The 24,093-nt window shown below is 48.5% G+C and overlaps 2 protein-coding genes across 12 annotated transcripts in view; one reads left to right on the top strand and one right to left on the bottom strand.

Moving 5' to 3' along the window:
• Window positions 1-10,803, bottom strand: C6H8orf33 (chromosome 6 C8orf33 homolog). 3 transcript variants are annotated; one of them, XM_088799289.1, is made up of 6 exons: window positions 10,740-10,803; window positions 10,606-10,651; window positions 10,325-10,506; window positions 10,046-10,130; window positions 9,758-9,904; window positions 1-6,188 (listed from the first exon to the last, which is right to left on the bottom strand). In XM_088799289.1, exons 1-6 carry the CDS (start codon window positions 10,743-10,745, stop codon window positions 6,139-6,141), a joined length of 516 nt encoding a protein of 171 aa, XP_088655415.1. In that variant the 5' UTR covers window positions 10,746-10,803; the 3' UTR covers window positions 1-6,138. The 3 variants fall into 3 exon arrangements, with proteins under 3 accessions (XP_088655415.1, XP_019572729.3, XP_019572728.3); XM_019717170.3 differs by lacking the exon at window positions 1-6,188 and adding an exon at window positions 8,789-9,379; XM_019717169.3 differs by lacking the exon at window positions 1-6,188 and adding an exon at window positions 8,789-9,382 and having other exon boundaries at window positions 10,740-10,802.
• ZNF16 (zinc finger protein 16) overlaps window positions 10,777-24,093 on the top strand; it is a 25,944-nt gene continuing 12,627 nt past the window's right edge. For 2 of the 9 annotated variants that reach the window (XR_016021618.1, XM_088799229.1), the window contains exons 1-2: window positions 15,714-19,632; window positions 22,288-22,499. Coding sequence is in view for 8 of the 9 variants with exons in the window: in XM_088799229.1 (XP_088655355.1) it covers window positions 19,442-19,632; window positions 22,288-22,499 (403 nt within the window). In the remaining variant the exon portion in view is untranslated. Of the gene's footprint in view, window positions 11,055-15,713; window positions 20,126-22,287; window positions 22,500-24,093 lie in introns of those variants that run through there. The other 7 variants (XM_088799233.1, XM_088799230.1, XM_088799231.1 and 4 more) reach the window with 7 other exon arrangements.

Genomic DNA, 24,093 nt, shown 5'->3' on the forward strand with positions numbered 1-24,093 from the left:
TCCCCATAGCACACACAAACACTTTTAATGTACCACATGGCATGTTTACTAATACACCAATGTATTTAGTTCCTCTACAATAAATACCAAAAAGTTGATAAATCTGTCTTCAGTACTCAGTGTTTCATTATTTTCTCCTATTTGGAAGTAGTCTACACATTAAATACATATCCATCATTAATTTAGATAACAAAAATGTTAAGTTTCAAATTACCAAATACACGTAGAACACCTTTTCAGTGCTTATGTAGAATATAATTATCGCTGAAAAGTTAACATAAATATCTTTCATTTTCATTGTATCTATCTTACATACTAGTTAAAAATTAGCGATGTCAAAATCACTTATTACCGAAGCTATTTTCTTGACACATTTTGTAACACAGATAACAAACTTATTTTTAGAAAACCAGTTAAAATATATATATTTTACGATACTGACTTGCACAGATACGACTATGTGATAAACACAAACTAAAACCAGCTTTAATATCAAATATTTCACCACGTCATCTGATCCTGAAAAGCATTTGGGTCAGTTTGTATTTTATTTCTTAATTTATGTAAGCATTTAATTTCTTCAAACCGATCAAATATTACACTAGTAACACCATCCACAGATACAAAACATCTTACCACACACAAACTGGTTTCACACAGGGATCACAAATTAACAGAATTAGTAATAACTTTAGAGCATGCACAAGATGGTTTACAAGAAAACAGCTGGTAGTCACAAGAACTCTGTAACACAATTTAAATGTAGAAGTTTTTCCCATTCCGGGATCCAACGTCTGTCCGTGGACAGTGAGAAATAAATAGTGAGACACCAACCAGCCTCTTTACAGCTCAGGCCAGGAAGCCAGAGGCCCCTCCGCACAGAGTGCAGAGAAAGCAGCCCTCCCAGAGCCAAAGGGTCACCCCCAAAGACAGTCAGAGAAAGCACAGACCTTCGTCACCCAGGAGGGTCAGGATGGAGGCGTGGACAGGGTGTCTCCGGTCTCCCACAAAATGTGAGGCACCTCCAGCCCCAAACCCACTAAATCGTGGTCCCCGGGAGGTGCTACTGGACTGGGATCTGTCCAGCACTAATGGGTAAGGAAGGCAGGGGGGACAGATGCCCCTTATGGGCAGAGGCCCCTCAGGACACACTCCCCTGGGAGCTGGCACCGCCAAGCAGAGGCGCATATGGAACCCCACCTTATCCCACTGGCCACTAGGCACAATGGAATAAGTGCACCTGGCTGATGGTGGGGATGCCGGTCTGGACAGAACCGCTTAACTCCCCAGCCTGTGGGGCCGGCTCCAACGACAGGCTTACGGGAGCCTGTACCTGTGTTCTGTCCCCATGGTAGTTCCTTCTTAGGACAAACGACGTGCAAGACACAGACACAGGAAAAAACAAACATCTCTGGGAGGAAAGAATATAGAAAACTCTAGAGTCTCTAGGTGCAAGAAGTTAGCTGCACAAATATTTTTTTCTGCCGATCTAAATTCAGAAAAGAGACAAAAGCCTCGCACCCCCTTCTGACTTCTACCCAACCCCACAGACAGAGACCAGGAATTGTAATACATACGCACCTAGAATTCACATCACCATGGACTTTCCAAATACAGCGAGGAGAAATCAGATAAATATGACATTTAGACAAGGGTGGGAGTGGACTCTTAGATTTTAGATGTAAAAATGGGAGATTTACAGGTAACTCAGGAAAAGCTGAACACACGTGGCAGGTACATTTGGTGAGGCTCCTGCATGGACTCTTCCTGTCTACTGCTAAGGGGATTGCGGTCAGGGTTTATTTGTGCTTCACAGACTTGAAGGAGGCAGGAAAAGGGGAGCCAGGCTGGATGAGGGAGGCTTGTATTGTTAAAAGTGCCCCTTTTGCAATTTCTTTTCCTTTACTCAGCTCTATGGTCTCAGGCAGTTGTGGGCTGTGTTTACATTTCTTATCTGCTCGGCAGAGGACCTGGGGGAGATGCTGAGACTCTAATTTGTATCAGACTGAAAAAGCCGCCTCAATTTTGGTCAAGTTCCTGATCAGTTATTACATTCCTTAAAACTTCTTCCAACATACCAATTATCGTAATATTAGATCGAAATACAGTTTTTAAAAATTTGCACATCTCTTGATTTTCCCTTCTGCTTTTTTTAAACCTAATGTTGACATTATCATTTTTAAGACCCAACAAGCTGAAGCACTAATTCAAAAGTTAAATCTCCTTGAATTCGTTTGTATTAAACATGTGGTCTTCCTCTAGGTTCCAATAAAACAGCTGTTTGCCATGAAAATTCTGCTACGCAGTTTCAAAATTTGAAATTTTTCCAATTCAAAGCAACTGTGGTATGACCATTGATGATAGGATTTTAATAGCTCCTAAAACCAAAAAGCCCTTTTACTAACTTAACCAAGGAAGCCAAAGGCTTTCTGTCCCTGTGGTATTTTCTTTCTTTTTTTTTTTTATTATAGTTTATAGGAGTGACAATTTTCAGTACAGTTACATAGGCTTCAGGTGTACAATTCTGTATTACATCATTTATAAATCACATTGTGTGTTCACCACCCAGAGTCAGTTCTCCTTCCATCACCATATATTTGATCCCCTTTACCCTCATCTACCACCCCCCTCTCCCCTTGGTATTTTCTTTCGATTACAAACGGCACAAGACACAGACACAGAAAAAAATGAGCACTTCTGAGAGGAAAGAATAAAATCTGTGAGTCGCTACTCCCAAGAATCTAGCTTCACAAACATTTTTTCCCGCCAATCTCCATGTAGAAAAGAGAAAAAGGACACGCAGCACTTCTAAATTCTCCCCAACCCCACAGAAATAGACCAGGAAAGATGACAGAGTGAACAAAAACACCGCTTACCTCTGCCTGCAGATGAGATGTCCATGAGCTCCCAGCTGCAGCGGTTTCCAGGCGCTGTAATCCAGCCAGTAATTCTCCTCCCAGGCTCCCCAATACTGTGGGGCTTAAAAAAAATTCTTTTGCTCTCATCTTGTGTGTTACAGGAGATCAGGTCCTTGTATCTATCACCACAGGCAGGCATCCAGGACGTAGGAACAATGCATCATGAGCAAAGGAAAGCAGGCCAAGGATTTAATAAAAGACACAAAATGTATTCCCAATATGCAGGAGTGCACAAGACCACGAGGAGAGTGACTGCACCGGGACAAAGAAAAGTTAGGATTATATCTGAATGAGGGCGGGAAATATTCAAGGGTGGAGTCACAGGTGATCTGTGGGCGTTTCTAGGGCGTTCCCAGGGCCTGTCTTTGTTGATGCCGCCTTCCCACCCGGAGGAGGGATTCCCTTATAGGAACTGTGAAAGAGGTGGAGAATTTTCCCGCCTGTAATGCTAATACTGTTATAGCCAATTACAATTAGCTGTAGCTGCAGCATTTCTTAGGAATTTTTCCCTGCCTGGAATTCTGATAGTGTTATAATCCATCACAATTAGCTGTAGCTGCACTTTCTCTTACGAATGATTGCGTTGCATTTCTGTTTTCTTTGTTTCCTCTCACATCTTCCTTCCTTTCCTCCCCCATCTCCCGTGGCCCTGTGCTCTCTGCCTATGGTAATTTTTTCTAGCTGAGCTAATCATAAAATTAATAGAATCAGATTAACGTTAAATAGAATTTTAACATATGCGCATGGGGAATTTACATACGTCTAAAAATTCCAAAGGCAGCGAGGTCAGATTGGGTGCTTGGCAGGTAATTTAGGGAGAGTGGCACACTCTCAGGAGGTAAATTGTTGTTAGGCAACCCAGAAAATAATGGGAATGGGGGAAGGGTGGTCGGCAGGCTCCCTGGGCGTCTTCCCGCCTTATGCTAAGGAGTTTATGCCAAGGGTCCCTCCCTAAACCAGGTCTTTCCATCTGAATCGCTTAGACAGGAAGGGGGGAGGGTCAAAGGCTGTTTCAGAGTCTTTTGTTCCCTAACAAGGAGCTTAAAGTCAATGTGCACAAAGACAAAACTTTTCATCCTCTTCATTCCCACCTTTGTAACTTTAATAGAAGTTCCACAGCCAGAAGTTAAATTGGTAGATTGTTCCGTATTTCATTGATCTAATCATTCAATCCGGAGAATAAGTTAGTTTAGTTAAATTGTTGGATCTTATTTCATGATGCAGTGATGTACATACAATACCAAATTTCACCTTTTAGTAACTACCCTGCTTAGGTGACTTGCTCAGGTGGAGAGAAGGAACAAACTGTCTTCTACCCTCAAGGTTTCTTCTGGCTGCTCTAATCATGAAACAGACATGAGACAGATTAGCCAAGAGAAAATAAGCCGCTTTAATACATACACATGGGAACCCCGCACACAGGAGAGAGTGAGAGACCCCACATACAAGGTTGGTAGGGAATTAGAAAGGGAACCTATGTAGCTAAGACATGCCAAGCTAGGGATGAAGTAAGGTCTCTTGGGGGCTTGAAAGTGTCACTGCAGAGGGGTGACAAGAGGAAATGTTTCATAAATATCTTGAACCTAGTCAGACAGACAGATGTTGACAGACACTAAAGGAGGTCTGACAGGGGCAGAAATAGAGAAAGAATGTGGGGTGTGGGGTGCTGAGCTGCTACCAGCCCAAGGTCGCTGTGTGCGTGACCTGTGGGTTTGGGATCTCTCGGGGTGTCCTTGGCTGCCTCTGCACTGTTTTCCCAGTTCTTCCATATATGCCTTTAGGCCTCCACAAGACTGAAGTTCCCACACCAGGCCAGCACTCGGGACCTGAGAGCGGCCCCAGGCTTGGATGAGACCCCTTATGCCAGGGAAAAGCTGAGGGACTGTGCCCCAACCAACCGGACATGTCCAGCTACCACAGCTGTGCAGGGGGGAGCCTGTTCCAGCAAAGCTGCCCCAGGAGCCTGGTGTTCAGCTCCCACTGCAGATGCTGCACCTGGAGTGGAGTCCCCAAGGCCCTTTCAGCCCCAGTGCACCGGCCAAACCCTGGGATCCCACCACAGCCTGCCTCCCCTGCCAGGAATGCTAATAGTGTTTTAACCCACTCCAATTAGCTATAGCTGCACCATTTCTTAGGAATAATCTCATCTCTCTTTTCCTTGTTTTGCCTCACGTCTTCATTCCTTTCCTCCCCTCTCTCCCCGAGGCACTGTTCGCTCTGCCTATGGTAACAACTTCTTCTAGCTGAGCTAATCATCAAATGAACAAAATGAGATTAATGATATACATCAAATTTTAATATATGTGCATGAGGAATTCACATACTCGTGAAAATTCCACAGACAGGTAAGTAAGATTGGGGGCTTTGCAGATCATGTAGGAAGACTGGCACACTCATGGTAAATTTCATTATAGTTGCTACTCAATATTATATTAGTTTCAGGTGGACAGTGCAGTGGTTAGGCATTTATATAATCTATGAAGTGAACCCCCTGATAAGTCCAGTTCCCATGTGGCACCCTACATAATCTTTACATTATTGATTATATTCCCCATACTGTGTTTCACATGACCATGACTATTTTGTGACTTTCTAATCCCTTCACCTTCTCCCCATCCCCCAACCCCTCTCACATCTAGCAACCATCAGTTTTTTCTCTGTATATCTGAGTCTGTTTTCTTTCCTCATTTATTCTGTTCCTTAGATACCACATATAAGTGAGATGACATGTTATTTGTCTTTCTCAGTCTGACTTATTTATACTACTCTCTAGGTCCATCCATGATGTTGCAAATGGTAAGGTTTATAAGTCCCTTCGCATGGGGGTTGTAATTGACAACTCTAACACCACACCACTTGGTCTTTAAACTGGAATGGTGCTGTGACTTAAATAAATGGCAGGAGGTGGACGCCAGGAGTGGGAAGTTACAGAGAAGCAAGGGGAGAAGGTTAGGGTTTCCACGTGATCATTTCAGTTTCGCTCTCCCTTTGCTAAAAAATAAGACCTACTAGGTAGCTGAGAGTATTTTGGGGAGGCCTGTACAAGCAGGCTTGCGGCTTTATGAGCCTCCTTTAGGAAGAACACACAACTGCAGGGCCTCGAGATTCATGCTAGCGCAGGTCCCTATCAATGGCGGCTTCGTGTTCAGACGTGACAACTGCACAAGGACGTCGTCATCACTGCTGCTGGTAATCGACCGGGAGACACTGCCCTCTTGTATCAGTCTGTAGATACACTGGGCTGTGAGCTTCCTGGAGCCCCACGGACACCTGGGGGATGTGCAGTTACAGGTGGGTATTATTGGGGCTCTGGAACCGCGAGGGACAGAGGGGGTATCCCTGCAGCTGGCCTGTCCAGGCATCCAGAGGGTGGGGGCTACACCTCCACTTTTCAGGAGACAGTGACATTCAAGTAAGGGGGACAGGCTCCCTTTGCTGGGGACAGGCCTCAGAATGGGCCACAGGGAACTGAGCAGGGGCTACGTTTGTAAACAAACTAATGATCTATTTTACTAAAAACCAAACTGTACATTTTACAAAATATCATCCATTCTGACCTCTTTGTCCCTTCCTAACTTCCTAAAAAGAAAGGGGGTACTCCGGGAGCTATGAAGACAGGGTCCATCCTCTAACACTCAAGGCTGCCCCAGGTATCCCTGAACCTGGCCCAGTGCTCACTGGACCGGGGTGCGGGCAGTAGAACCTGCATACTGCTCCCACCATCCTGGGGCACCCGGGGCCTATCCATAGTCCTCGATGCCATCCTAGATAAGGGCCCTGCCAGAGCCACGGACACAGTGACCCACAGACTGGCCCTTCATGGTATCTCCTGGCCCCAGGAGGACAGTGAGCAGCACAAAGCTTGTGGTTAGCCTTGCCCAGGGCCAGTGCAGTGACAGGATGGGTCTACATGCCAGCTCCTTCTCCAGTGCAGGACAGGGATTAAAGAAATCCAAGATGTAGCCAACCTGGAAGATGGAAGGAAGGTGACTGGGTAGGAACCAGGGTAGGGACAAGGGACATTGGGGGCAAGGGGACACAGGGAGGAGGCAGAGGGCCCCAGAGGGAGGAGAGGGATACTGGATAGAGTGTGGAGTGAAGAGAACCCAAAGGGAGGACACTGCCGAAAGTGTGGAGGGCACTGAGAAGAGTAGGGCCTGGGGGGTAAGGAGCAGCAGGACACCAGGGACAAGTGGGGTGGACAGGAGGAGGGTGAGGGAAGCCCTAGGAAAGAATAAATTGTGTCCCTGAATAGGGTATGTGGGCAAAGTATGGGGGCTCAAGGCGAAACTGGACACCAGCACCCCTGTTGGGGCCAGACCCGGACATCATTCAGTGGTGTTTGTGTCAGAGATGCTGGTATGGCTGTTGGGGACGAAGGCGTCCTGAAGGACAGCAAGGAAGCTGCTCAACCACATCCCCTCCCAGTCCCTCCTGCAGAACCGGGGCTGCTGTTGGCTGGGAATCCTCCCCACACAGGGTCTGCTGCACAGACCAGACCCCAAGGCACAGCAGGTACGGCAGGGCTTCCTCACCACCCCATTTACGAATGGGTGAACTGAGGCCAGGGGAAAGAATGGGATTGAGCTGTGGCCACCGAGCACACCAGCCACAGAGGGAACACCGCTGGGTGCGGACCCAAGGAGGGGCGTCCTGGGTAGGATAATCGGAGAATAGAGAGGACTGTTGGGCCGATGTCTCTCCCAGGGGCTAGGCTGCACTCTCGCATCTCTGGTCTGCAAATGCTTCTTTCCCAGTGCCCGTGTGCTGCTTCCCCAAGTTCCGACCTGCTACAAGTGGACTTCCTGTGAAGGCCGGCAATACTGCCCAGCACTCACCTTTCGTGCCCCTCCCCCTGCCTAAAAGTAATGAGTGGCAGGGCATTTTGTCAAAACTGTTTACTGTCCCAGAAGCCAGTCATGTGAAGATCTGGAGGGAGAGCAGCAGGCCAGAAGACCTGGAGGCAGGAATCATTTGGTTCCTTCCTGAGCAAACAGGAAACCAGCAAGGGGGGTACAGGGGAAGGGGCCCCGTCAGAGAAGGGGTCAGAACCTGAATGTGTGCGGGCCTCACTCACCAGCCTTCACATTGTATCTGAGGTGCAATAAATTCAGTGGGTTAGAGAAGCAGGACATGTTCAGTGAACAGACAGGAGGTGAGAGCGGGTGTAAGGGACGCTGAAACCTGGGGGCTCAAGCAGCAGTCAGGTTAAGACATAGGGGCAGGACTAAAAGGTCCAGCAGTAAAGATAAAGCACAAAAGATTGGCGATTTATTTGGACGACAGAGCTCACACATCAGCTGAAGCACTGAACATATGTGTAGGAGAAAGAGAGCGATCAAGGATGACTCAGGTTTGGGCCTGATCGGCTGGCTGGGCAGTGGTACCATCCACTGAAAAGCAGACAACGAAGGAAGATTTGGGGCTCATCCAATGTTTTCAACAATGCCTATAAAACATCAAAGCACACATGTCAAGTAGACAGGTGGGCAACAGCTGTCTAGTCTGGGAGATGCCAACAAATATGGCATCCAAGCCAGAGGAGGATTAAGCCACCAGGAAAAGCAGATTCAATGCAGCACAAGCCCTGTACGGCCACGTGGAGCAGCCAATATTTAGATTGAGCCTCGTCCACTGAGGCTCAATCCAGGTCTCTCGCCAGGATCCTTAGGGCAAGCAGCTCTCTGTTTCTAAGAACAAAGCCTGGCCGGCTGGGGGGCCACACTGGCTCCCTGAGGATACTTGCTCAGGAATGAAGGCAATACAGACCAAGCACCACGCCCGGGCTGAGCGCCTGGGCACAGCAGTGCCAGACACCTGCATCATGTATACTTGGTCTAACACAGGCAATTAGCACACACTCTCACTCATCAATTTTTATAACAAAATAGTTTTATTAGGGCAATATGACACAAAGGAATAAACCACTACCCCATTTGACAGGACGCCCTTTCATAAGTGAGCACCAAAGTGCAATTATGCAGCTTCCCCTCACCCTCAGCCACTTAATCTAACCCTGAAAACTAAGTAAGACATTCTTCCCACAGTTTGCTGTGGAAATCTCTCTAGATGGACCTTCCTCTGGGGCAGGAGGAACCATTCACCTGAAATCCTACTAATAGGGTCTTCTGCTTATATGACACTACTTAATACACTGGAACCCACCATCCATGTGCCCATCATCCATGGAACCACATTCACCGACCAGCCAGGGACAGACCAATCCCACATTCATCCGACGGAGCATTCCTGGAAAGGCTCTGCACAGGGGACAAATCACCACACCACCTGGGGAAGGGGACTGTTCCAGGATGGAGAGAGATGCTAAAAGAAATTGAACTTAAACTCTTCATGAGGAGCGTCCAGGGTTGCCTTGGCTCCCTCTGTTAGGCGAGGCCTGCAAACCCTTCGGCTCTTCTTTCTGGTGGCCTCACCTACAGGCTGCACCTGGGCTGAGTGTGCTGCTGTGGGGGAGGGGAGCGTGTCAGAACTGAGTGATAACAGCTCATATTAACTATGCACCTACAACTGTAACCTCTTTGTTAGTTACATAAATTCACTGACCTACTTCTCAAAATTATAAGGTAGGTATTATCACACCCCACTTAAAATCACACAGAAATTCACTAACTCTCGTATCCCTCCCTCCTTGGCACAGGCCCGAGTTCTGTGCTCCTGAGGTGCAGGCTTTCTCTCCCTGCTTCCCCAGGCTTTCCTGAGCCAATCTCCTTCCCTCGCCAGCCCTGTAGCTCTGGGAGTCTTCCTTGAACTGCCTCGCCTCTTCCTCCCTACCCCCTTGAACTAGGCAGCCCTGAATCAACCAGTTCCCAGCTCCTCACCAGTCCTGAGAGCCCGCAGGACCTCGCGCCACTCGGCTTCCATCTTAGTCCTGTAGTCCCCAAACAAGGAGCGCATCAGCTGCCTCTTCCGGGGCAGGGGTGTTCTTTCGCTGCGCAGGGCTCGGATTGCCCCAATAGCTTGCTCCCCTGCCAACAAAAACAAAGGACTAGGGACCTCCTCTATCCTCACTTCCAACGCAAAACCAACTATTCCAACCCTTGGCGGCACCGCAGGACACAGCGCTGTCACCGTTCGCCTCCCTCCAACTCTACAGAAGGGTTCCTCACTCTGTTTTGGGCTGGGTCTCTGCATCCTGAGGCCCAGTTCCAACTGCTCCACGCACCAGGCCAGTTCTCGAGCCAGCTGCTCCGCCTGTGATGGGTTGGTGACAGTGGCTGAGAGTGTACCAGGGCCCTGCCGCCTCCACCCTCATCGCAAGGGACCCAAAAACCCCCATCCCATCCCTCTGCCTTAACTCCGCAAATCGGAGACCACAACCGCTTGGCGGACTCGCACCTAGAATGCACCCGGGGACCCCACCCTTCCCGACTGAGGACTGCCCTTGCCTGGGCCTCTGCGCTTGGAGGGGCTTCCTCTGGGGCAGGCGCTTCTGAGGCCTTTCCGTCTCCATTCGACACAGAGGCCCCGTTCCGCGTTTTCTTCTTCTTCTTCGGCTTCTTAGAGGCTGCGTCTCCTTCACCGCCTACGGGATGCGCCCTGGAGGCGGCGTCACTGCACGTGGGGTGCCCTTAACAGAGACGGACCGGATGAGACCTTACAGTGGAAGGACTCGGGTCGCCGGGAGGCGGTCGGGAGGCCCAGGGGCTGCGCGGCGCGCGTGCGGTACCTGGACCTGGTGCCGCCGCTGTCCCACAAGCTGGATGTCCTAGGGCCTGGAGAAAGGGAGACAACAAGAGGGTCACGGAGTGCAGCCCAGGGCTGGAGGCCCAGCCACCCACGCCTCCACTCGGCTCCGCTCACCGCCATGCGCCGCGGACGCCACCGGAACTTACGCAGGTCCGAGGCCTAATTCGCTCCTCCAGAAACGCGTCCAAGTCGCAGCGTTCCGCCGGCGCAGTGGGCGGGGACCGAGCGGCTGCCGGGCGGGACGCGGGAGGACCTAAAGGGGACCCCCCGGAACAGGTGTTCTACGTGGCAGGCCGCACTCTGGAGGAAAGGACAGCTCCCGAAACGAGGGAACGGGGTCCCAAAGCTCACCTCCCAGTGAGCGAGAAAGGCGGTGAAGACACGTGGAAAGTTGTCACGCAGCCCCGCGCAGCGCTGTGAACAGAGGCGGTGAGTCGGCATCCCTCCGGGGCAAGCACTACCGGAGTGATAAGCTTAATGATAAATACCACGGAATCTAAAGGGAGGTTTGAATACAGGGAGAGACAGTCTGCATTGCTGTATTGGAAGATTTCATATGGTAAAGACACTGATTTTCCTCAAGCTAAGCCTATATATAATCCTTAACAAAATCACAGTAAAACGGCCTGGCATCTTTTGAAAAGGACTTCCCGAGGCAACAGATGGCAGGCCTGGTGGGGTTGGTCCCTGGCGAGAATGAGGTGGGGGCAGGGCCACGGGTGCTTTTATTCCGAGCGAGGTGGCGGGCACAGTGAACCGACGCAGCCTTCCACTGTCTGCAGAGTCGGTGCTCGGGACACGGGCGCACAGAGAGCTTTGGGTGTTGGCCCAGAGTCACAGCTGGCCAGGACTGAGCTGGGCTGGGTCCCTGGCAGACTGGCCGGACTCCCCATGCCCTTTTCTTCCTTTTTAGAAACACTTTATTAAGGTTAGGGTTAGCGAGAATGTTCTGTACACATTTAAAGTGTACAGTTCGGTCGCATTCACACATGCATGCCCATGAGACACTGTCCCCCGCAATCAAGATAGAAACGGTTGCCCATAAGTTTTCTCATGTCTCTTTTTTTTTTTAATTCTTGCACTTTTTACTATTAGAGAGTTCTAAGACATTACAAAAGTATTTTTCTTTTTAACCCAGATAAGAATTATAACGTGCAGAAAAGATGACAGATTTTTCTTATACGGGTAAATAATTGTGCCTCAGACTGTAATTGCTTTTCAATTTATGTTAATTTCCCTCTAAAAAGAAAACAAGAAGAGAATCCTGTGAAACTCATAAGACATCCCAGGTGCTTTCGAATGATTCCTTTTCATACAGAAACTTCTAAGCAAGCACACTATCGTGTGGGTGGGTATCATTTATTCACTCCTCTTCATCTTGTAGACCGGGTGACGTTAGCTAGAGAAGATCTCAGGGGAAGAGCACTCGTAAGCAGAGAAGCATATAGCTGAGTCTATGCATTTTTCTTCTCATTGTCAAATTATCTGGTCTCTGTACATTGATAAGAAGACTCATCATAAAAATAAAAAATACAAAAAAAGAATTGATGAAATCTCATTTGTCTGCCACACAAAAGTGGTGCAATAGCTCTCAAAGTAAACCACACTTCTTTGAACAGTCTTGTGCAAAAGCTGTGTGGCTCTTCTCACATTCTAATGACAAACCTCAGAGAACTGCCAGCTGTGATTTCTACAAAGGTTAATCTCCTGCCTCTTTATAATCCCTCCCTCTCACCCCTTCCCTCTTCTGTCCTGAAGCAAGTACTGATCTGCTTTCTATCACTGTAGATTACATCTTGTAGTTTGATCTCACCGGAATTATAGCGTGTGCCTTCTTTTCTGTCTGGCTTTTTTTGACTCTACATAATTATTTTCAGATTCATCCATGTTGGGTGTCAATAATTCTTTTTTTTTTTAATTCTGATTAGTATTCTGTTGTATGAATGAATATACCAGAATTTGTTTATCCATTCTCTGATTGACATCTGGATAGCTACCAGTTTTTAGTTGACACAAATAAAGCTGCTGTGAACATCTGTGTGCAAATCTTTGGATAACCGTACGTTTCCTTTTCTCTTGGATAAATAACTAGGAGTGGAATGGCTGGATTATATGGCAGGTGCATGTTCACCTTTTTAGAACAAGACCTGACTGTTTGCCAGAGTGTTTTTGCCATTTCACGTTCCACGTCCTCACAAACACTTGGGGTGGTCAGTCCTTTTCATTTTAGCTGCTCTGGTACAGGGGCAGTCGCATCTGTTGTGGTTTTGATTTGAATTTCCCAAACAAGGAGGCATGTTGAAATTCTTTTCATCCGCTGATTTTCCTTCTGTTTCTCTTCATCGGTGAAGAGTCTGTGCAGATCTCTGCTAATTCTTTAGCTGGGTTTTTGTTTTCTGACTGAGTGTTAAGGAGTTCCTTTCTAAATACAGGAATGTTCTAGGTCAGGTATTTTGTCGGGTACATGTTTTGTGTAGATTTTCTCCCACTCTGTGCCTTGTCTTTTTATTCTCTCAACAGTGTCTTTTGAAGAGAAGACGTTTTAGTTTTTTTCCAAACAATTTTAAGTGTGTTTTTCAAGAACCCGTCAGCTCCAAGTCAAGTAGTTGTTTCTATCAAGTTGTGGAGGGCGCAGCTCACAGTGGCCCATGTGAGAATCAAACCGGCAACCTTGTTGTTAAGAGCACTGCACTCTAACCAACTGAGCAAGTCGGCGTTTTAATTTTTTATCAAGGCCAGTTTATCAGTTTGTTCTTTTATGGATTGTGCTTTTGGTGTCCTATCTAGTAAACCTTTGCCTAACTCAGAAGATTTTCTTCTTCTAGAAGAAAATTTTATAATTTAAAAGTTTTAGGTGTTATGTTTAGGTTTGCAGTTCGTAATGAGTTGACTTTTGTATCTGATGTAAAGTGTGGATCCAAGTTTAATTTTTCACAGGTGTATGTCCTGTTGTTCCAACACAGTTTCTTAGAAACACTATCCTTTCTCCACTTGCCTTGTCGTTGTGCTTTTGCCAAAAATCAGTTTTCCATCTCTGTGTGGGTTTATTGCTGGACTCTGTTCTGTTCCATTGGTCCACTGTCAGTCTTTAACTCCACATTGATTTCTCTACTGAGACTTTATTAAAACTCTTAAAATCAGGCAGTATTAGGCCTCCCTCCAACTTTATTCTATACCCTCAGAGTAATTTTGGCTACTGTAGGTCCGTTGCATTTCCATATGAATTTTAAAATCTGCTTGTTGGTTTCTGTGTGGCCACAGAATGGAACTCTCAGCAGTGCAATGTGAATGGAAGCATGTGGCTAGGCCAGAGCCTCCACTTGGAGTCTGAGGACAGACATGTCCATGAGACCAGTGTCAGACACGCTGCCCCAGAGGACAGCAGAGAACAGGACAGAAAATCAGCCTCCGAACAAGCAAATCAAACATAACCCACCAAACAGGGACCCTGACACACGAGGAAAACAAACTTCTATCTCATCGAGCCCATGCATTTGGAGTCTATGACATACATGGGGAAAACCCTACGAATGTTATGAATGTGGGAAATCATTTAGCCTGAACTGAACCCTTACTGTTCATCAGAGAATTCACAGTGGAGAGAAACCCTATAGGTGTGATGAATGTGGAAAAGCCTTCAATCAGCGCTCACAAGTTATTTAACATAAGAGGATTCACACTGGAGAGAAACCTTATGTCTGCAGTGACTGTGGAAAGTCATTCAGTGCTTGTCTATCCCTTATTCAGCATCAGAGAATCCATACTGGAGAAAAACCTTATGGATGAGTGGAAAAACCTTCAGTCAAAAAGGACATCTTATTCAGCATCAGCAAATTCACACTGGAGAGAAGCCCTATGAGTGTAAGGAGTGTGGAAAGGCTCTCAGCCAGTTTTAATCTAATTCTCCATCAAAGAACACACAATGGCGAGAAGCCCTATCAATGTAACGAGTGTGATAAAGTCTTCAGCATGCTCTCTTCCCTTGTCCAGCATCAGAGAGTACGTAATGGAGAGAAGCCCGATGAGTGTCACAAATGTGGGAAGGCCTTTAGTCAGGGCTCACACATGATTCACATCAGAGCAGTAACACTGATGAGAAGCCCTATGAGTGTCGTGAGTGTGGGAAAACCTTTGGACAGATCTCTACCCAAATTAAGCATGAGAGAACACAATGGAGAGAAGCCCTATGAATGCAGTGACCGTGGAAAAGCCTTCAGCAAGTGTGCACACCTCATCCGCCATCAAAGAATTCACACTGGAGAGAATCCTTATGAATGCAGTGACTATGGGAAGGCCTTCAGTCAGCATTCACAGTTTAATCAGCACCCAAGGATTCGCACTGGAGAGAAGCCCTCTGAATGCACTGCATGTGGGACAACCTTCCAACAGAGTTCCTACCTTATTCAACATCAGAGAATTCACAGTGAAGAGCCACCTTATCCTTTCAGTCAGAGAATAACTGTTATTAGTCATGAGAAAATTCTTAACATCCACCTTACAGAGGAAGCCTACAGGTGTGAGAAGTGTGGGGAGCTCTAGTGCACAGGCAGCTAACACTCAGCCTCGCAGAGCCCACAGTGAAGTGTAACTGCTCTGTGACTTTCTCATGCTGAGGAGAAACCATCACTTTATGAGTTTCCTTTGGGAGATTCCACTCTTACAGATTGGACTGTCTCTCAGTGAGCTGCTGGCTGAAGGCAGGCTGCCTACCCACTTACATGCTAAAAACTCCAAGGTGACACACTTTTCCCAGACCCAGAGGCTGGCCCTCTGCTCAAGTATTTCAAACAAATGCAATTCAAATACATGTATTTAGGTCATTTTTTATAGCACCAGCGTGTACAATCTACATACATGTTCCATTTGGCCACTTGCTTTGCTTTGCTTTCCTCTTCATCATCTGTTTCAGCATGAAGGAAAAGTAACTGGGACCCTTGTTCCTTCACGTGATGGAACCAAGTTGGGGTTTTCTGGTATGTTTCTTTGGGCATCTTCAAAATGTTTTTGTCCTATTGCTGGATATGATACTTTCTACTTCAAAAGGGTTACCTCTTTTCGGCATCAGATATTCCACACAGGTGAGTAACCACATGAGCATTGGTGAAGTTTGTTAATGGGTGAGGTGAGAATGAAACTATTGAGATCCTGCCAAGAGGTCAAAGGATACATGTAAAATGGAGTTTTCCAGAAGAAAATTTGGAAAAAAGAGACCCTGGGTATTGGGAGGAAAATAGACATGAAGTTGACACATGGTGGCATGACACACAGCTTATAGGCTCTGATTTTAAAACCAAAGTGAAAACTCCATACCAGTTTCCAAGAGAGAGAAGGTGAGTAGTAGCAGTTGTTTTCCATGTATGGGGCAGCACCACACTCAGCAGACCGGGGCAGGTCCTGCTGCTGCCAGAGGCCAGGACTCCAGGGCCATGCAGTAAGTCAGCAGCTTTTAGTAGGGAAGACGCTGCACAGGTTGTGTGTCAGCCTATGAGTTCTTGGCTGTGTGCTTTTTTGTCCATCTCCGGACCAGTGTTGATCAGCGTGTCTCAGTGTTTTGGGGTCCCCCACCTGATGCTTGAGAGGATGGTAAGTGTTCTAGGAGCTCTGCTGTCCTCAGTAGAATGTTTGGAGCTGCTGTCCTGTCCCATTCCCTCATGTTTCACTTCAATTACGTCAGAGTCTCTTTCTCCAGAAACTTTTTTTTTTTTAAGATTTTATTGGGGAAGGGGAACAGGACTTTATTGGGGAACAGTGTGTACTTCCAGGCGTTTTTCCCAAGTCAAGTTGTTGTCCTTTCAGTCTTAGTTGTGGAGGGCACAGCTCAGCTCCAGGTCCAGTTGCCGTTGCTAGTTGCAGGGGGCACAGCCCACCATCCCTTGCGGGAGTCGGACCGGCAACCTTGTGGTTGAGAGGATGCGCTCCAACCAACTAAGCCATCGGGAGCTCAGCGGCAGCTCAGCTCAAGGTGCCGTGTTCAATCCTAGTTGCAGGGGGCGGAGCCCACCATCCCTTGCGGGACTCGAGTTAAATCGGCAACCTTGTGTTTGAGAGCCCACTGGCCCATGTGGGAATCGAACCGGCAACCTTCGGAGTTAGGAGCATGGAGCTCTAACCGCCTGAGTCACCGGGCCGGCCCCCTCTCCAGAAACTTTGATACAGGTTATAAATATGAGACATCCAGTAAATTTAGGGTGTGAGAAGTAGTTCTAGACACATAAATGTGGCGACTGAAAGTGGCTACAGAGTCTGATGAACAAGCTGGATACAGAAATTTAAGAAAGGACTGACCCTTTAAGATTTAATGGGCGGCCGGTTGGCTCAGTTGGTTAGAGTGCCCTGCCCTTTAACAACAAGGTTGCCAGTTCAATCCCCACATGGGCCACTGTGAGCTGCACCATCCACAACTAGATTGAAACAACTACTTGACTTGGAGCTGATGGTTCCTGGAAAAACACACTTAAAATAAATAAAAGTTAAAATATATATATTTGGGAGATGTGCTAATGGAATGGTGCTTCCTGTGTAAGAATCAGGGTAAGAAAGAAGTGAAACAGAAGGTAAGAGTCATGAATTATTTAGTAATGTGACATTCTGTTCCTTTTTAGAATCCTTTTCATTAACAAAATTGCTCCATTTTTCCTGTTTAACAATGGAGCTTTCTCCTGGGAGTTGACCAGTCAGACTGTGGCCTAGCTGTGGTCTGTGTAGCCCCCTGCACCGTGCAGGATCTTTGTGCCAGTTCCTTGTCTCAGCGAGGGCTGAAATGACAGGGACCTTTGGATTAGATGGGCCTGGAGGTGAGTCCAGCTCCCCACCCTTGGGTCTGGATTGCTCTGGGCTAGGGTTTCCAGGCGGGAATTCCCACCCTTTCTTGTGAAATTTTTTCACTTTCGCATTCCCAAATCCCAAGAAAAGTTGGTCAGAAAATCGGGAAAATTGGCTCCTTGAACCCAGATGGTTAGTAGTATCTGCCGTCACTTTGTGGAACCGTTTCATCGTGGAGAACAGAAAACAGTTTGTATCATGGGATTCAGGAACGGGAAAGTGGAAAAAAAAGTACCGAGAATGGGTGGGAATTCCCCCTGGAAACCCTACTCTGGACAAACTTATGTCCCAGAGTGAGTTTGCTTATCTGCAAAATGGGGGTAAAAACACCAATCCTTGAAGGACTTTCTAGGGATTCAGGCAAACCAAGTATGCTGAGTGAACACAAAAGACACCACAAAGCTATCTGTCCTCCCTGCCACTCTTGTCAGGACAGCAGGTCAGAGGAAGCAGATCACTTGTGGAGAGTAGTCCTGGTCCCACCTCCTTGGCCCGTTGAGGCATTTGTAAAAGAGGACATAATATAACTTACGTTACAGAGAATTATGTATGTAACCTATATAATGTGGTGGCATAATTTTGCTTAAATGCTACTCGCTTCCCTTCTTAGAAGAGAACTAGTATAGTTGATTAGTGGATTCGTGTAACCTACAACATGCATACAATGAGAACCTGTTCCAGGCATGGCTCTAGGTGCTGGGGATAGAACAGTGACTAGCACAGAACCCATGCCCTCGTGGCGCATATATCCTACGGTGGAGAGACAGATGCGAAGCAAATCAGCTGTTTGCTGATGGATGCTCTGAAGAAAAATAGAACAGAGGAGGGACTAGAACAGCTGGTCACAGAACAAGCAGTAAGATATGATTTCCACCTACTGTGGTCAAACAAATGCCTGGAAGCCCTCCTCACAGAACTCAGCGAGTTCCTGTAGGGCCTGGCTGCCCACACCCTGTCGGCAGGGTGGTCTGGGCTTGGGACAGTTGTTTTCCCCTCAACATTATGGGGATGGTGGAGTTCTCAGGCCAAGGAGTCCGAGCCCATGCCCCATGGCAGCACACAGCAGCCCAGGGCCGCAGCCACTCATGGCGGTACCCGGTAGCCCCGTGGCAGCTCAGCTCCAGGGAGAGCTGTTGTTCACAATCTTGGCTGTAGAGCGCACAGCTGACTGGCTCATGTGGGACTCGAACCAGGTCGTTAGGAGCACAGAGCTCCAACTACCTGAGCCACTAGGCTGGGCCAAACATTTCATTATTTGTTATATTATCAGATAGGTTATTGATGGTGCAGAGAAATAATAGTGTTCCTTTTTCTAACTTCTTCAGATAAATGCTTTTATCTTTAATGATGAAAAAGTATTAGATGTGATATATATTATATCTTTTTTCTCAGAAAAATATTCAATAGCTATTACATATTAATATTTTATACTTTACACCGGGTGTCATAGGTGTGAGAATACAGTGTTTTGCTTTTATTGCTTTTTAAAGAGTCTGTCATTTTCCAGCTGGTATTACTTTTCATTCAAAAGCTATGTAAACAGTGTTTCGTAAATGACAATACTTAAGATTTTTTAAGTCAACTTTTATGTTTTTCTAATTTTCATAGTTTAATCTTCCTATACAATGCATACCTTAAAGTCTTTCTATTCGTTTTGTAAATGTTCCATGAAGAGTCCCACTAAAGGTATAATATCTGTCTAAGGAATTGGAGCTCTTCCATCTGATTGAGGATTCAGGTCTTACACCTGCATCCTCCTGTTCTTCCCAGGCACAGTCTGTCGCGCTTCTGGTTACCTGTGAATCTCAGTCCCATTCCACCGGTATATCTCCCTGCATTTCTAATCGGTTGTCCTTTGATGTTTAGTTACAGCTGCGTTAGTTGTACGGACGGGGTCCGACAACCGCGAACCAGGAGCGGGGGATCCGCGATCCGCTCGGGGGTCGGAGGCCGACCCACCGAGTTTCTTCGGCTTCCCACCGCCTAGAGTGGCTATGCTGGCCCCGGGGGGCGGGCCCTCGGGCCGGAAGCAGGGGAGGGACTTGGGAAGTCCGTCTCGGGGCCGATCCGCTTCCGAGCCGGGCGGCTGTGCCCTTCCCGGAGCGAGCCCCAGAGGCGGGGAGCTCGCGAGAGTAAATGCTCTGTATTGCTTTTCGCGCTCCCGCGTGACTCCCATGTACCCGCGGTGGGTGCCGGCCCAGGGCGGTCTAGGCTCGTGCAGGCGGGGGTTCGTGGGCGGAGGGGCCGGGGCTGCTCGGCCTGGGCGGGGTCAAAGCCTTGGAGGGTTGGGTGGCGCCCTACGGAGGGGGCACAACGGTGGCGGCGGCTGCCCCAGCCCCGAGCTTGGCAGCGGGACCTCGTGGCGAAGCTGCCGCAGAGCAACGGGGCAGGTGTGCTGTGAGTGGTGTCCTGGCGCCTGGAGTGGAGGAATGGCCTCAGCAATTCCGTGTGAACGTCGGAGCCGGTGACAAGTGGGGTTGTCGCTCAGCACCAGGTGTCCTGCCTGGAGGCGCCGTCGGTGGTGGATTCATCCTCCGGGTGGAGAAAGGGCTCTGGGGAAGGGATATTTCCCCCCCATAGGAGTGGGGCTGAGGGGTGGTGGGGCCTGCCCATCCTGCGATGCCTGCCGTGGACTGGTGGCTACGAGTCCTAACACTAGTCTCTTTGCTCAGCACCAGGTAGAGCCCTTAGCCAGGAGAAACTGCTTCCAAGCTCGATGGCAGAACCCAGTTTCTTGACGTCGTTGCATGTTTTCTAGCTGACTGTTCTTAGCTCGTCGAGGTCCCAATCCTTGCAGGTGACCCGTGCGTCCCAGAGTCAGCAAGGACTCATGCATTTGCTTTGGGTCCAGTAGGATAATCCAGGCCCATAACCTTAATTCCCCCTGCAAAGCCCGTTTTACTGTGTAGTGTAGATATCGGCAGGTTCTGGGGATTAGGATGTGGAGGTGTTGGGGAGGGGCAGTCTATCTACCACTGATTCCAACTGCCTCTCCCACCCCCGCAAGATCCCATATATGCTGGGGTGAGATAAACAGGTAAAACGGCTGTAGTTTGTTACAATTTATAATGAAAAGGCAAAGAAAAAATGTGTGTATCTTCTTGTATAAGTTTAGAATACATTTGAAGGGTACATTAGAAACTGGGAGGGGGGATTGAGTAGCTGACAGATGTTTCACCACAAGTCCTTTTTTACGTTTTGAATTTTGAGCCATGTGAGTGTGCCCCTGTTCAATGCCAATGATAATTTTCATAATTTTAAAAAACAATGAACTGAGTAAGTACTGGAAATGGTTGAGTCTCCCTGTGGGATAGAGAGAGTGAGCCCCCCTCCCCCCCCCCCAAGCAGCATCTGCTCCTTGATGCCTCAGGGACAGGCTCCTTCACTCTTTGCTCTCCCTCCTTGGATCCCATCTGTTTCATCCTGCTTACCACCTGTGCCAGGTTACTCTTCCTGAAGTCTGTTTGTTCTCTTTCTTGATGTGGAAAGGTGCCTCCCTTTCACCAGACAGCCCAGGCCTCTTGTAGTCTATGCCCCTGTGACCCCGCCTCTGAGCTCTGTCTGCACCTTGCTCCATCTCACCCCTGCCTTCTTCCACTTTTCTAGACGGGCGTGGCCCGGCCCCTCTCTGGGCCTGGTTTAAATGCTCCTCCACCCCAGGACTCGGCCCATTCCCTGCTGCCTCTGCCGAGAGCACTTGCCCACCTCACTGATGCATTTGCTATGATCTGTCTTCCCACTGAAGTCCGTGAGGGCGATAGTCACTGCTGTATCTTCACACTGTGTCCTGAACAGACCCTGGCATATGGTGGGTGTTTGGGAAACACTGAAAACATGTGTCCAAGAGGAAAAATCCAGTCCATAGTTTGGAAGTCAGTGTCCAAAATGGGCTTCTGCCAACATTTCCTACCTCGTCTTCTCCAACCATGGAAAGCAGAGGGGTCAGTGTACCTGTTGATGGTACAGTGCGAATAAGGGGCCAGGTGGTGTCGCCCCACTCCCAGGTGGGCCACTGAGCAGGATATATTGCATTTGCACAGAGACTGGGCAGTGGGAGGGGTGGGGGGAATCACTATGGGTGATGTGGGGGACTTATATGTCCAGGTGGGAATGTTCTGTCTTCCTGCCCAGAGGGAGCAATTAGAAGGAGATAAGTCCAACTTTGGGAGTCTTCACAGGACAGGGGTTGTTGATGACTCAGACTGGACAAATTAACCAAGGGAGTTGGTATAGATGCAGAAGTGAACCCTGGTGCAACATAAAGAGGGAGATGAGGGAGCTGCTGGTGTAGTGGGAGGACAACCCAGGAGGGGAGAGACAAGGCTGTCTACTGTGGATGCTGCCAGAAAGGCACAGCTCAGACGGAACTAACCACTAGGAAGGCACCATAATGACCACTTGCCTTTCTGTGGCATACACTGTCCTTAACTGTCCAGCCTCTGGAGCTGCTGCTCCCCCCGTAGTGGGGCTGGTGGTCCACCTTGGGGGCACTGTGTCACGGATTAGGGTAGAGCGGTGGGCCCTGTGGGACTGCTCTCCTGTCATGGCAGGCCTGGGCCCTTCCAAGAGGTGCCTGCAGGGCACCGTGCTCATTTTATCTTAGGGTCAGCATCTCACCCCTTCCCACCTGTGGCTCTGGCTCCTCTTAAGTCTGGATCTTATGGCTGGCTGAGCCTCCCCTTGGGTCCAGGAACAGGGAATGTGGCAACAGTCCCTGAGACACAGCACTAGGTACTCCTCAGGTCTCGGGCTGCAAAGGGGCAGGAAGGGATCTGGGCCTTGCGGGAGGATGGACCCCTGAGGATAGCCCCCTGCACACTCACCAGTGTGTTCTTTCTAGTTTCCAGGTTCCAGTCATGCCCAGCCTCAGAGCTCAGCCCAAAGAGGCCTACATGGAGCCCTCAGCTCCTGGACCATCCCCTGGGAGCGCTGTAGGCCAGGCCCCTGCGAGTGGTGCTCCCACCGTGACCCACCCTGCGTCGGTACTCCATGGTCCTCTCTGCTGCAGCGACACTGAGCTGGGAACCACTGCACCTCACCATCAGAAGCCAGGTACTGGGAGCGAGCTCCCCACTGGTGCCCTCATTCTGAGGGTACTTTGTACATGTCACCCTGTATTTACCACCAGGAGTTGTTCGTCTCGTTAAAGGTGGGGTTCCTTGTGGACCTGGGGGGCCAAGGCTGGAGGACAGATAGGAAACTCGCCTAGCCCATGGCTGCCCTGGTGCCCTGAGTGGGACACCTTTGTTCCCCCGCCTGACGTAGAGGGGTACAATGTGGTGGTTGCCAGCTGAGCCCTGCCTGGCCAACCTCCAAGTGGTAGCAGTCCCTGCCCTCAGGGCTTGGCCCGAGTCCAGGCTTTGACCGTGCTCCCTCTGCCTGCAGTTACAGTGCTCAGCTGCTCCCATCCCCTTTAGAACCCTACCAGAAAGTCCTTCCTGAGGACCTCTCACTAGCTTGCTTCTTCTGTGGACCTCTCAGCAGTGGTCAGGATAGTTATTCAGTGTTAGCTTTTCTTACTAGGACATAATGATGGCTGTTGTACAAGAGGACACTCTTATCTACATGGAACCTGTTATTATACTCAGGACACCTTAGCAGAGTACCCTTGTCAGAGCCTGGGTGGCCTGGGACGGTTAAGCTAAGGGCATAGATGGTGTGGGACAGTCTTCTGTGTGTTGGGGGAGTTTGGGGAGATGGGTAGAGGAGAGAGAATTGACAAGGACCCAGGAAGTGGCTCTGAAAGATAGGGCTGCCGACTGCACCAGGCAGAGGCAAAATGTTAACTGATGTCCAAGGGCATGCTAGGCAGAGAATGGTGAGGGAAGCTAGGAGGCTTGCTCCAGGAAGAAAACAAACAAACAGGATAATGGTAGCTCATGTTTAAAGAGCCACTGTGAAGCAAATTGATGGAGTAGGCCTTTTCTAAACACCTTTTTTTCCACGTAAACATTTTAAAAAACAAGCAGAAACTGTCTGCACCACCTTTGTCAGAAATCTAGAAAACAGATTTACAGCAACCAACCCAATGGTGCATCAAGGAAAAGGCAACTTACACCTGGTGGGAAGGCTTGGTGGTGTTTTTGCTTGCTTATGCCCCAGACACTCCCTGGTTCAATAGCAGTCTGAATGCCAGTGGCCTACGTCCCTAGCTCCAGGGTGGGTACAGCAGACCTCCTTCAGAATTTATTTTATTCTAAGCTGTGTGGTGTTGGATAAAGGTGCTCATATATTTGGTCTAACTCAGAACTTACTTGGGGCAGAAAAGGGTGAGCTCAGGATCTTCATTCAAGTGAGAGATGCAGGGGATCGAGAGTTTCCTTGTTCCTTCAGATAAGAGAGGTGCCAAAGCCCTTCTGGTGTGACAAAGAGCCTTCAGAAAGATACCCAGCAGTGTAATCGTTGTTCCAGGGAAAAAAATCATTCAGCTAATACCAGTCAGAAATTCATGTTTTAGGGGCAAAGGTGGCTTTGACAGGACGGCAGGATCTCTGACGCTCCCATGTTGAACAGAACAGAATCTGATGTTGCACTGGTGTCCCCATAGTTCTCAGCCCACCACGCAGTTGGAACCACCTTTGCTTCTGCGAAGGGAATGGGCTTCTCTGGGCCCCCATGGTGCCTCCCAAATGCCATTTGGTGAAGC

This window comes from Rhinolophus sinicus, chromosome 6, assembly GCF_057876585.1.
Source record: "Rhinolophus sinicus isolate RSI-liver-muscle chromosome 6, RSI-T2T, whole genome shotgun sequence".
Taxonomy (NCBI): Eukaryota; Metazoa; Chordata; class Mammalia; order Chiroptera; family Rhinolophidae; genus Rhinolophus; species Rhinolophus sinicus.